Source organism: Salvelinus alpinus, chromosome 35 (genome assembly GCF_045679555.1).
Source record: "Salvelinus alpinus chromosome 35, SLU_Salpinus.1, whole genome shotgun sequence".
In the NCBI taxonomy this organism is placed as follows: domain Eukaryota; kingdom Metazoa; phylum Chordata; class Actinopteri; order Salmoniformes; family Salmonidae; genus Salvelinus; species Salvelinus alpinus.
The window spans coordinates 8613947-8628421 of NC_092120.1; the positions used below are offsets into that span (position 1 = coordinate 8613947).

The following is a 14475-nucleotide window of genomic DNA, read 5'->3' on the forward strand; positions in this document are numbered from 1 at the left end:
CTTCACTACATGTCCTGTTTCCTCCACTCATCGCTAGAATGGGGGAGGCGCACACACACCCCTCTAGCAGACTCCTGGAGCTTTGACCTACTTGCTTACTGTAGGTAGTCTTAATGGTGTACCAGACCATTCCACAGCACTACAATCTGTCATCAGGCAGACTGGGGCCTGCTCCCAATAGTCCCAACAAGCTTCCTCTCCTCATCAGGCAGACTGGGGCCTGGTCCCAATAGTCCCAACAAGCTTCCTCTCCTCATCAGGCAGACTGGGGCTGGGGCCTGGTCCCAATAGACCCAACAAGCTTCCTTTCCTCATCAGGCAGACTGGGGCTGTGGACTGGTCCCAACACGCCTCCTCTCCTCATCAGGCAGACTGGGGCCTGGTCCCAATAGTCCCAACACGCCTCCTCTTCTCATCAGGCAGGCTGTGGCCTGGTCCCAATAGTCTCAACAAGCTTCCTCTCCTACTCCCCTTTCCTTCATGGCCTCTGATGTAGAACATGGAGGGGAAAACAGGAAGCCGTGGTGAAAGGTGCACTAACGTCCTCTCCTCTTCCTCCCAGGGACTGTGTCTCAGCAGGTGAAGGTGGAACCGGAAGTGATGTCCTACCCCAGCCAGGCGGTCAACCTGAGGTGTGCCTTCGCAGATGCTGGAGGGATACAGCTCACACAGGTCAGTGTCAGACAGGAACTCGTATGTAGACAAATGGATTTGTTTTTACAACATGAGAAGAAAGTCTTAAATGATCAGACACACATACAGGAACTAATGTCTGGACTCGTGGCTTTTACCGTCATAACAATTTACGTCCATGACCAATAACAAGATAAAATTATTATTAAGACATTTTGTCCCTGATCATCCAAGTGTACGTGCACACTGTACATGGAGGGTCTTTTATCTACCATAGTGTAGATAGCAGAGGTGGACCAAGTCATTGTTTTACAAGTCACAAGTAAGTGTCAAGTCCCAAGTCAAGACAGGCAAGTCCGAGTCAAGTCTCAAGTCCCAAACAAGTCATAATGTGCTCTTCACCAAATGTAATACCATTTCATATTTTTAACAAGAGTAAGTTAGTATATGACATTTACGCAAATCATGAATGCTTTTAAAAATATCTATATATTTATTACTTTACAAATAAACGTTATATTTCCTTGGAAATACATTGGTAGCCATGAGAACCCCCCCCCCCCCCCCCCCCAATGGTGATCGACTGTCAAGGATCGCTATGGGGCGCAATATCGGGCGTTGTAGGCTTGTACTCAATCGCCCAACCTACACACACACACACACACACACACACACACACACACACACACACACACACACACACACACACACACACACACACACACACACACACACTCTCTCTCTCTCTCTCTCTGTGTAGTTACAGTAGGCTAACGTATGTCAATGGTTTTAGGAACAGCAGTAACATCAGGCAGGATTTAGGCTGCCAACTGCCTAGCCAGTTGTAGCTCAATCTTGGGTGCAATGATCACGTTCCCGCACCGACTGACTTTGTGGAGGCTCATTGATTTAATGTTACGTTAGACTACATGATACACTAGTAAAGTAATAAAATATATACCTGTCGGCTATATTAGCCACGACTTACCGTTCTTTGTGCAGCTTCAAATGTCGAACAAAGTTGGAAGTTGTTGCGCCTCCGTCTGTCATTTTCTTCCCGCATGTTGTGCAAGTTGCAATCCGTTTTTTGTTGATACAATGTCGTCTTCATATCCGAAAATAATCATTTTGGGTATCATCTTTCCAAGGGCTCCATCTGAATTCGCCCGCCGACGTTCCTCTGCACTGCCACACGCAACTTTTTCTCAGCTGCCACAATTTGATTGGCTGCTGTCCGATTCAAACTGTAATCCGTTAAATGAAGAGTTGATGCGCTGCACACTTTTTTTAATAGCATCATTTTTAATATTTGTGCTTGGGGAGGGTATCAAGTCAGTTTGGGGAGGGTATCAGGTCAGTTTGGGGAGGGTATCAGGTCAGTTTGGGGAGGGTATCAGGTCAGTTTGGGGAGGGTATCAGGTCAGTTTGGGGAGGGTATCAGGTCAGTTTGGGGAGGGTATCAGGTCAGTTTGGGGAGGGTATCAGGTCAGTTTGGGGAGGGTATCAGGTCAGTTTGGGGAGGGTATCAGGTCAGTTTGGGGAGGGTATCAGGTCAGTTTGGGGAGGGTATCAGGTCAGTTTGGGGAGGGTATCAGGTCAGTTTGAGTCATAAGGCTCAAGGTCAAGTCACGAGTCATTGGAGTTAAAGTCAAAGTCGAGTTGCAAGTCATCATATTTGTGACTCGAGTCCATACGTCTGGTAGATAGTAATACATGTTCACAAAGAAAAGATTAAGAGTCGCTGTTATTTATTGACCCCTTTTCCCCATTTGACAGGTTGTGTAATATTTGAATGAATGAACTTGACTCTACTACGCAGGTGTCCTGGATCTATGAGCCGAAGGAGGGCGAGCGGCTCAACATCGCCGTGTACCACCCTAACTTTGGGGCAAGTTACCCCACATCGCCCCTGAAGGGGCGGGTTCGCTTCACGACGGACCCCCCCTCCCTCAGCAACCCCTCCATCCAGATCTCGGACGTCAAGATGACTGACGAGGGGAAATACATCTGTGAATACGCCACCTACCCCAGCGGCAATGAACAGGGTGTCACCTCCCTCGTCATGCTAGGTAGGACCGTATGTGTGTGTCTTTCTTTAGGATGTGTGTGTGTTTTCTGTTTCCCTAGTGTGTGTGTGTCCATGTTCTATTATGTATCTGTGAGTGCTCTTGTGCCTCCCTCTACCCCCATCCCATCCGACCTCTACCCCCATCCCATCCGACCTCTACCCCCATCCCATCCGACCTCTACCCCCATCCCATCCGACCTCTACCCCCATCCCATCCGACCTCTACCCCCATCCCATCCGACCTCTACCCCCATCCCATCCGACCTCTACCCCCATCCCATCCGACCTCTACCCCCATCCCATCTGACCTCTACCCCCATCCCATCCGACCTCTACCCCCATCCCATCCGACCTCTACCCCCATCCCATCCGACCTCTACCCCCATCCCATCCGACCTCTACCCCCATCCCATCCGACCTCTACCCCATCCCATCCGACCTCTACCCCCATCCCATCCGACCTCTACCCCCATCCCATCCGACCTCTACCCCCATCCCATCCGACCTCTACCCCCATCCCATCCGACCTCTACCCCCATCCCATCCGACCTCTACCCCCATCCCATCTGACCTCTACCCCCATCCCATCTGACCTCTACCCCCATCCCATCCGACCTCTACCCCCATCCCATCCGACCTCTACCCCCATCCCATCCGACCTCTACCCCCATCCCATCCGACCTCTACCCCCATCCCATCTGACCTCTACCCCCATCCCATCCGACCTCTACCCCCATCCCATCCGACCTCTACCCCCATCCCATCCGACCTCTACCCCCATCCCATCCGACCTCTACCCCCATCCCATCCGACCTCTACCCCCATCCCATCCGACCTCTACCCCCATCCCATCCGACCTCTACCCCCATCCCATCTGACCTCTACCCCCATCCCATCTGACCTCTACCCCCATCCCATCTGACCTCTACCCCCATCCCATCCGACCTCTACCCCCATCCCATCCGACCTCTACCCCCATCCCATCCGACCTCTACCCCCATCCCATCCGACCTCTACCCCCATCCCATCTGACCTCTACCCCCATCCCATCCGACCTCTACCCCCATCCCATCCGACCTCTACCCCCATCCCATCCGACCTCTACCCCCATCCCATCCGACCTCTACCCCCATCCCATCCGACCTCTACCCCCATCCCATCCGACCTCTACCCCCATCCCATCCGACCTCTACCCCCATCCCATCCGACCTCTACCCCCATCCCATCCGACCTCTACCCCCATCCCATCCGACCTCTACCCCCATCCCATCTGACCTCTACCCCCATCCCATCCGACCTCTACCCCCATCCCATCCGACCTCTACCCCCATCCCATCCGACCTCTACCCCCATCCCATCCGACCTCTACCCCCATCCCATCTGACCTCTACCCCCATCCCATCCGACCTCTACCCCCATCCCATCCGACCTCTACCCCCATCCCATCCGACCTCTACCCCCATCCCATCCGACCTCTACCCCCATCCCATCCGACCTCTACCCCCATCCCATCCGACCTCTACCCCCATCCCATCCGACCTCTACCCCCATCCCATCTGACCTCTACCCCCATCCCATCTGACCTCTACCCCCATCCCATCTGACCTCTACCCCCATCCCATCCGACCTCTACCCCCATCCCATCCGACCTCTACCCCCATCCCATCCGACCTCTACCCCCATCCCATCTGACCTCTACCCCCATCCCATCCGACCTCTACCCCCATCCCATCTGACCTCTACCCCCATCCCATCTGACCTCTACCCCCATCCCATCTGACCTCTACCCTACAGGTTAAAATCCTGTCTATGCAGCTTAATTGCTATTATAAGTGGTATTGTCAGATCAATTGTGTTTCTGTTAATGGGTTAGAACCATTGCTCTAACCTGGACGCAGCTCCCCTCTCTCCCCTCTGGCGTTTATTGATCCGGCTGCTTGTCATGCTTGGTGTCAGCTCTTGTCCTGATTGCTCTATTCACATTCAACAGCCATGGGGAGAGAGAGAGAAGGGGGGGGGGAAACAAACAGATAGTCTGTCTTGTTTTCGCCGGTCTATTCGTTTATCAATATTGGTATTCATTAATTATTATTCCCTCCATCCCTTCATCAGCCAAACCCAGGAACGCTGCCTCCGGGGTAACAGTGATAGCCTCCACTGTCGCCGCGGGAGCCCAGCCAGTTGTCGTGGCCCGCTGTGAGTCGACCGACGGTCGCCCTGCTGCCCAGATCGCATGGGTGACGGCTGTCAACGGCAACGCTACCTCCGCCTCTACGGCGGGCGCTGACAACACCGTGACGATAACTAGCCAGTACATGCTGGTTCCCACAGCAGCAGACAACGGCAAAGACATCAGCTGTTTGGTGTCCCATAGGACCCAGGCCAAGCCTGAGAGCTTCCTGATGAAACTGGCCGTCGAGTGTAAGGCCACTGCACACACTGGTGCACACACGCATCACACACACACACACACACACACACACACACACACACACACACTTACTCATGCAGACCGTATTGTCAGACCTTCTTTAATGTTGCATATGCATCCAAATACAATTATTTTCTGTGTGTAGGAAGTCCCACTAATTAACCTCTCTCTCTCAGACCCCCCACAGGTGACCATCGTGGGCTATGATAATAACTGGTACGTGGGTCGGACCAACGTGGCTCTGACCTGTCAGGCTACTGCCAACCCCATCCCTACCACCATCACATGGAAAACGTGAGTGTCGGCCTGTCTCTTTGTCAGTCTGTGTATCGGTCTCTCTCCTTCTTTAATTATCAGTCTATCCACAGGCCACTATAAACCACAGATAGTATTATGATAATAAGGATCAACTCGACAGCCACTGGCCTCTTATCTTGATGATGGAGAAATGAAGTGTAACTTTCCATAGTGGTGTTTAACCCCAGTAGAAACAACAAGCCTGCAGTGGCCTGACTGGCTCCTCCATAATCACTTACTTGTATGAAAAGGTGAAAGTTGAAAGTAGGGAGATCTGGGCCATGTTCCAATACTTATGTTTTCCACCCTCTCCTCCTCTCCCTCTACCCCCAGTATGTCCGGTCAGATGCCAGACACAGTGCAGGTAAAAGAAAACGTTCTGACCGTGCTGAAGGTGGACGAGCAGGCCAACACAACCTTCGTCTGTGAGGTCAAGAACCGCCTGGGCACCGGCAAGGACCAGGTCACTGTTATGGTCCGAGGTGAGTCCACACACACCTGAAATGACTGTAATCATACACATGTACATGCTATGCTACAAACACACCTGGACACACACCTGAAAACACACTTACGACACACACACACACGCACACACACAAAGGGTGTGGTGATGCTTGCCTGTAGTCAGGGAGAGAAGCATGCTCTGTCCCTGGGGTTAGTGGTTGGGGGGCAGTTTACTGGGCCTCTATTTCTCGGTTTGGGTTTTCCATCTATCCATCCTCTACCCTTTGAAACTTTATCACCCATCCCTCCTTGTTTGCATGCAATCCTCTCCTTCTGTTCATAGCCATGGATCCTAGCTGTGATGTTTGAGCTCTACTCGTCTGTTCATCTACTGGTAGAATGGATTGCATCATCATCAGAGACCGTTTCAGGTCTCCACACACTGGCAGGGTTTGTTTGAGGGTACGGTTTGCGTTGGACCGAACTCAACCTTGCTATCTCCTTGTTGTGTACTGTGACTAGACAACCACTACACCACTTGAAAGAGCTGTTCGGTCGACCGCGCCGTTTAAATAAATATCCCTCCATCCCTCTACAGATTTAGCTCCCCCTCCACGAGTTCCACCTTGCTCTCTCTCTCTCTCTCTTATAAAAAATACATCTGCCCCCCTGATCTGCACTTTACCTGAAGTTGTTTTGTGCTGACGCGGGGGAATGCAGGACAAATGGAGAAAAAGTGCAATTCACTGGTGAATGTGTTTTAAAAGGCACCTCCCTCCCTCGCTCCGTCCCTCCCTCGCTCCGTCCCTCGCCTCCCCATGCTACTAATGTGTTCTCTCTGATGGGCCACTAGCATCTCTCTGGAACATAACGGACGTCCCCATGCAGGCCCACAGGGTATTACAGGGCTGGCTATGGGTACAGGGCTGGGTATAGGTACAGGGTAGGTGGTTGGGGGGAGGGAGGGAGGTAGAGAGGATAAAAAGGGGTGATTGAACGAGTGAGATGGAGGGGTAGAGGGTGTCTGCTTTTAGAGTAAAGAGGGGGGTGAGAGGGGAACAGGATGCTGATGCCATTTAAAACCCCTATGGGAATCTATGGTACTGCTTCTTCTCTACCACTATCACCCCCTCCATTTTCTCTCTCGCTCTCTCTGATTTAGTGTGTGTGAGAGAGCGAGCAGGCTGACGGTGCTGTGAGTGTGTAGTGTTGTAGTCTCACTATCCTTTCTGAGCCGATCAGTCGGCCTCTGCTGCTTCAGCGCCTGGCTGCTTCTCCTTCTTAACTCCCTCTCTTCTGTCCTCCCCCTCATCATCCTGTCTCCTATAAACTATGCTGTCCTTTCCTGTCTCCCAGAATGATTTCCTGTCCTCCCTCTCTCTCCTCTTTGGTCCATCACCCCTAAATTCTTTCCCTCTTAACTCCCTCTGTCCTCTTCCTCCCTCCCCCTTCATCTAGTCCTTGTACTCTCTCCTGCTACAGGGAAAGGGGGATGCCTAGTCGGTTGTACAACTGAATGCATTCAACTGAAATGTGAATTCCACATTTAACCCAACCCCTCTCAAGAGAAGTGCAGGGGGCTGCCTTAATCGACATCCACGCCATTGGGGAGCAGTGGGTTAACTGCCTTGCTCAGGGGCAGAACGACCTACTCCCTCCCTTCCCTTGTCCTGTCCAGTCATCTCCGTCCTCTCTTCTTTTCTCTTGTCATTCCCCCTCAGTGAGAAAGACAGTAAAAAGGGGGATGAATGAACTGAGTGCAGGCCCACACAGAGAAAGACTGAGACGGAGAGAGAGGTAGTGTGAATACAGATGGAGTGCTAATGCAGTGGAGCTGTGTCCAACCAGGGCTGACAGGGGCCGTGGCCGTGAAATGGCCAGCGTCTGGACCAGGCTAGAGCAGGCTCCTGTCCTGCTGCTGCGCCTGTCCTGTCCCCAGTTGTGTGACAACTGACGCAGAGAGCCCTGCACAGGGTTACGAGCTGACCTGGGACCTGTCTCTTTTGTCTGTCTGTGTCCCTGCCCCTGGTCCGATCCTCTATAACTGGCCTCTATCAGGCTCCTACAACACTGTACTGATCTGTGCTCAGTGGAGAGACATGCCGTTAGCCCTCTCTGAGACCCCCTCTCTTCTCTCTGTCTTTCTCAAATACCAGCTCACAGCACTGAGCCAGTCTCCCTTTCCCCTCTATCTCCCTCTCACCCCGTCTCTCACTCTTCCTCTGTCCACTCTCCCCCCTCTCTCTCTCATCCCATTCTCTCTCCCTTCCTTTTTCTCTCTCTCTCTCTCTCTCATCCCCCCTTACCCTCTCCCCCTATCTCTCTCTCTCTCATCCTCCCTTACCCTCTCCCTATCGCTGTCTCTCATCTTGTTGAGCTGGTCTCTCCTTCTCTTAAATACCGGCTCTCTTAATCACTGCTTAGCTCCCTTGATCCTGTACTGGATCCTGCTCCGCCACAGTTGGCTAACCCATTTTCTGCCATCACCACTGTCTCCAGACCTGGTCTCTCCAATATTGCCTTGCACTGGTGTCACATCAAAATCCTTCCCCACTCGCTCAGAAGACAAACCTTTTTCTTTTCCGTGTCCCTTATTCCCCTGCAATGGTATCACGTCAAAACTCTTAACTCTTAATGAGTTAACCTGCATCCTTCCTATTTCACATGTGGTGTCAGCCCCCCTTCAGAAGATGCATCTCCTTCCTTCTGTTTCCCTCCTGGTCTGTCACTCTTTGGCCATGCTACAGAGAGGATGAAGTCTTTTCCTCTCAAGCCTCCAGGCCTGACTGTCCTCTGCCATCCCTCCACCCCTCAGTAAGACATGATCAAGACCAGAGACATGTATAAATAGTCTGATCCAGACCATTCAGTACTGCTGCTAACCATCTCTCTCTCTGTGAAGAAACCAGCCCGAAACCAACCAATCAGTCTTCTCCCATGATGTAATGTAATATATGCCCATGCAGCATTGTGTGTGTGTGTGTGTGTGTGTGTGTGTGTGTGGTGGGGGGCTGCTGCATGTCTTTGGGAGGCGGGCGGCAGCAGGCGTTATTTCCGCACCATCTCTCTCATTATTTGCGGTTACTTGGAGCTTATGGTCGTGCATGACGCAATCTATAAAAAGCATCATTTTCCTCAGCCAGTGGTTTTTGTGCTGGAGCGATGCATAGTTTTGTTTCTGGGGATGTTTCTGTCGTTGGCCCCATGCACCTGTCTTGACATAAATAATTGTGACAGTAACCCTCTAAAAAGCCATTACGAATCTTTTTAATGTACTATGAAGCTAAGCATTTGTTTCTTGGGCTTCAGGAATGTGACTGATCAAAGTGCCTCAGGCCTGAACTGATTGAAAGTATAAGGGGATATCAGTGAACAAATGCCGTTGTCAAGGTTACGACGGCGCCAGTGCAGTGAGTGGAGCTTACTCAGGAGTTAAAAAAACGTATGTCGGATCGAGAGCCTAATGCTTCTTAAGTAGGTCTTTATGAGTTTTAGTTTAGAAAACCATCTCTCTGCAGAAGCGACAGTTACAGGGATGGTTATAAACAGCTTGATTTCCGTAGCAAGACGAGGGGAACTGGGCAGAAGGGAGTGGTGCTTCAAATCTAGCAGTTCTGCAACATCTTTAATTGAGCCTCTCGCATTCTCCTTAATTGCCGGACTCAACAGGTTACGGAAAGAGATGAACTGAATAGGAAGCTCTGGGACAGGTTGTCTGGATACTGGACAGCCAATAAATTGGCAGATGCAAACAGATTATTATCTTCAGCGGACAACAGTTCTTGAGAGCTCAAACAAAGCAAGCACGTTGTGATTCTATTCATACTGGTGAACCGGCATTTGAGTTGTGTGGTTGCAATTTCAACAGTCCCTTATCGCTGGTATATCTTGACATGCGTCATTCAAGACTAAGTTTAAATTGTGTGCAGCGCAATGGACAAATAATGCACAATGTCGCAGAAAAATCTGTATGGGTTGTCAATACTCAGTATAGAAAACAGTCGGGCCTGTAACCTGGACCTACAGGCCGTGGTAAACATTTGCACACAAAAATGCAAGCCGACGCAGCCGCATACTGTAGCTACTATAGGCCTCTACATAGAGAAAAAGAGAGATTGGCATTAATACTGGTTTTACACACAACTTTCTATCCAAGCTGGGAGAGAGCCCGAGGAATGGCTCATGTCATGCACGTTCAGGTAGGATATACAGGACAGTTGTGCATCAAAATAATACATCAATTGGTTGCTGATTTAGTATGCTGTTGTATTGAACATGCATTTGACCATTGGCAATGTTTGAATTTCCAACTTTTTAATTACTGATTACATTTATCCAGTAAAGCAATAGGCTACATTCCCTGACACCACAGAAAGCCTATCATGGTTTTGATAGGCAGCTGTATAGACCCTTTCAGCATCGTGGACAGTGATTGGTTGTCTATACTTTGTGAGTGGCTCTCTGGCTGAGGCATTCGATTATATTTGAGGGAGGGGAGGGGCTGACCTGGTGGGGGTCCAGAGAAACTGTGTTGCGCCAGTCCTGTGAGAGTGAGGGAGATATGAGTGCATTTTTCATTGACAGGATTGTGTACCGCTCTTCCCAAGGCGTTGTGCTCAGTGTGTTTACTGCCTGACTGGGAGAAGCGTCTCCCCTGTGTGTGTGTGTGTGTGTGTAAGCAAAATTCTCTCTCGTTGAGAGATTTCCCACATCCCCATGAGGACAAAAGCTATTTTAAGCTTAGGGGTTAGGGAAAATAGGATGTTGAATGGAAATCCATTTTAGGTCCCCACAAGGATAGTAAAACATATGTTGTGTGTGTGATCATGCTGGTGAGAGCTTGTCTCATGCTGTTTAAAAGGCCAAACACCGTGGGAGAGGAAGCATTCCCTTACAGGAAGCTGTTTAGTGAAACTTTGGGGCACAACACTGCTGTCCTCTACTAGCGCTCTGCTAGCGCTCTGCTGTCCTCTGCTAGCGCTCTGCTGTCCTCTGCTAGCGCTCTGCTGTCCTCTGCTAGCGCTCTGCTGTCCTCTGCTAGTGCTCTGCTGTCCTCTACTAGCGCTCTAGTGTACTCTGCTCTAGCGCCCTCTGCTCTAGCGCTCTAGCGTCCTCTGCCCTCAGAGGGCGCTAGAGCAGAGGGCGCTAGAGCGCTAGTAGAGGACGGCAGAGCGCTAGTAGAGGGCTAGCGCTCTGCCGCCATCTACTAGCGCTCTGCCGCCCTCTACTAGCGCTCTAGTGTCCTCTGCTCTAGCTAGAGGGCCGCCCTCTACTAGCGCTCTGCCGCCCTCTACTAGCGCTCTGCCGCCCTCTACTAGCGCTCTGCCGCTCTCTACTAGCGCTCTGCCGTCCTCTGCTAGCGCTCTAGTGTACTCTGCTCTAGCGCCCTCTGCTCTAGCGCTCTAGCGTCCTCTGCTCTAGCGTCCTCTGCTCTAGCGTCCTCTGCTCTAGCGCCCTCTGCTCTAGCGCCCTCTGCTCTAGCGCCCTCTGCTCTAGCGTCCTCTGCTCTAGCGTCCTCTGCTCTAGCGCCCTCTGCTCTAGCGCTCTAGTGTCCTCTGCTCTAGCGCCCTCTGCTCTAGCGCTCTAGCGCCCTCTGCTCTAGCGCCCTCTGCTCTAGCGCTCTAGTGTCCTCTGCTCTAGCGCCCTCTGCTCTAGCGCTCTCTGCTCTAGCGCTCTAGCGTCCTCTGCTCTAGCGCCCTCTGCTCTAGCGCCCTCTGCTCTAGCGCTCTAGTGTCCTCTGCTCTAGTGTCCTCTGCTCTAGTGTCCTCTGCTCTAGTGCCCTCTGCTCTAGCGCCCTCTGCTCTAGCGCTCTAGTGTCCTCTGCTCTAGCGCCCTCTGCTCTAGCGTCCTCTGCTCTAGCGTCCTCTGCTCTAGCGCCCTCTGCTCTAGCGCTCTAGCGCCCTCTGCTCTAGCGCTCTAGCGTCCTCTGCTCTAGTGCTCTACTAGCGCTCTACTGTCCTCTGCTGTATCACCCAGACCAGACACCAACCTTTTTGCCCCGAACCACATATCTAGTACCAGATTAATTAACCAACCTTTAACCATGGGGAGGATTAGAAAATATCAGGGCCTGTATTAATAAAGCGTCTCACTGCTGATCAAGGATCAGTTTTGCCTTATAAATCATAATGATATAGATTACATGGACAGAGGGGACTGATCTTAGATCAGCACTCTTACTCGGAGACAATCTTGATGGGTGTGGCACCTGACCCTGTATCAGTGTTTAGGGGACCCCTGTACCTACTCCATCCTTTAGCACCTCCAGGTACTGAGGCTCTAGGTCTTCTGGGTCCACTGGAGACAGAGGTGTAAATGCAGTTCCTGTGTTTTTATTATAGGATGGATTAGAGGACCAAGTCTCACTGTCATGTATCAATGGAAAGGTTTAGCTACTGTGTGGGGGGGGGGGGATGCGCGTGTACGCGTGTGTGTGTGTGTGTGTGTGTGTGTGTGTGTGTGTGTGTGTGTGTGTGTGTATGGAAAGAGAAACTGAGAGTAGGGGCTGAGGGAGAGGGGTGGGGGACATGAGAGGGAGGGAGAAAAGGAAGGTGTAGTAGATAGAGGGGGAGGAGGATGGGAGAGATGGCTAAGAAGAAAGCGGTAGAGAGTGGTAGCAAATAACTAGCAATTTCGCCAGCTGGTGTGTCTGGAGTCATGAGCCTTGTAATAGGACCAAACTAGGTATGAGGGAAAATGCGCGCCGTCCGGGGCTTATACAACAGAGCTGGGTGTTCAGTAGCTAGGGGAGAGAGGGCAGACGGACTGTCCCCTGTTTTGCATTATAGTAGCTTGAAGCAGGAGTTGTCATTCTGCTGTCTCGCTCTGTCAGTCACCACCACCCTGCATCCTACTCCTCTTATCCTTCATCCCTGGCTGCATCCCTCCATCCATTTATCATCATCCTGTCCTGTCCTCCTGCATGGCCTCCACCTGTTCTTGCCCTCTGGACTCCAGAGGATGTCTTTTGTTTTTGCTCAGTCGTTCTGCTATTTTATGGGTGAGGGGGCTGAGACTAAAGAGAACCTGCACACTGCCCTCACACTGTTTAGGAGGAGATGTCATTGGCACGTTGCCTTGATGTTGCAGAGACCTTGTTGAAATGTTGCTCTGACGTTATTAGGACGTTTGTGAGGGAATGGGGACAAGAGCAGCTCAGAGGGAGAGTAGGAAATGGCAGTGACGTTAAACACTGCTGTTAAAGCCTCAGCACACACACTCCCACATGCAAGAACACATCACATGGAATACAGTGCAGACTACTGACATCATCCAACCCCCCCTCTTCTTCTCGCCCTCCCTCCTCCCTCTTGTCCTCTTTCTTTATTTTCCCTCCATCTGCTTTCATTTTCAATCTGCTTTCCTCCACCGGTCTCATCCTCTTCTTCTCTCCTCTCCCTTCCCTCCCTCCTTCCTACAGAACCCTCTGTGGTCCCCTCCAACACGGCTGTGGTGGCAGGTGCTGTGATTGGCTCCCTTCTGGCCCTCCTCCTCGTCGCCGCCCTTATTGCCGTCCTGGTCACCCGGAGCCGCCGGCAACAGCAGGGTTACCGTGGCAACCCAAACCACAGCTCCTACGACATAAAGTCGCGTCTCTTCGGTGCCGGCAAGAAGGGGAGCAAGAACGGGACTGGTGCTGGCGCCGGGGGCAACGGGGCGGGCGGCAACAACAACAGCCCCATCTACGTCTACAAGGAGGGCTCCGCCCATGATGGCCTGACTGACAAGGCCAATCAACACGTGCCACTGCACCTGGGGGGGCGTGGTGAGGGGGCGGTTGCCACGGCGCCCACGGCACAGGACATCCTGCTGAGTGGCGAGCTGGACGAGGCAGAGCGAAGGAAGTTTGACCAGCTGGAGGACGACGAGGAGAGTTACGACAACTTTGGAGGGGGCGGGCCCATCCTGCAGCTCCGCCCACCACATGACCAGGACGGAATCATGAGCGGTTACCTTGACGACGACATGGAGTCTCAGCGCGACGGGTCGGTCATCTCACGGACTGCCGTGTACGTGTAGAGAGAACGGGCAGAGGAAGAGGAGGAGGAAGGGAAAGCGGGATGGAAGAATGAAAATGTCCTCCTTCTAAAGGAGTTGGTGGTGTTGGGTACTCCTCTGTTGGATCATTTGAAATATATTAACAACGACCACAAATGCAGCCCATAGAGAGAGCAAGATGAAGTGGCTGAGGGAGGAAATGTACAGAAACAAGATGAACTGAATGAAGTGGCTGAGGGAGGGAATGTACAGAAACAAGATGAACTGAATGAAGTGGCTGAGGGAGGGAATGTACAGAAACAAGATGAACTGAATGAAGTGGCTGAGGGAGGGAATGTACAGAAACAAGATGAACTGAATGAAGTGGCTGAGGGAGGGAATGTACAGAAACAAGATGGAGGACTGGTGCATTGATAAAACAAGTATTTTTCTCTGGTCCCAATATGAAAAGTGGATCACTTGATGTCTATCTACCAAAACAATGAAAGAAATCCTGAAACTATCTTTTTCACATCGCTGCTCTGTTGTCTGTTGTGTTCCTCATTTCTTTAGTTTAGGGACCTTGGAGATCGAAGCCTCCAGAGAGACACATTGTAGTTGG

General features: G+C 51.6%; 1 protein-coding gene across 1 annotated transcript in view; it reads left to right on the top strand.

Moving 5' to 3' along the window:
• LOC139564709 (poliovirus receptor-like) overlaps positions 1-14056 on the top strand; it is a 59306-nt gene extending 45250 nt beyond the window's left edge. Inside the window, exons 2-7 of the mRNA XM_071384484.1 lie at positions 563-672; positions 2453-2702; positions 4814-5122; positions 5309-5426; positions 5763-5911; positions 13297-14056. Coding sequence (XP_071240585.1) covers positions 563-672; positions 2453-2702; positions 4814-5122; positions 5309-5426; positions 5763-5911; positions 13297-13895 — 1535 coding nt within the window. The 3' untranslated portion in view covers positions 13896-14056. The remainder of the gene's footprint in view (positions 1-562; positions 673-2452; positions 2703-4813; positions 5123-5308; positions 5427-5762; positions 5912-13296) is intronic.
• The last annotated feature ends 419 nt before the right edge of the window (positions 14057-14475 follow it).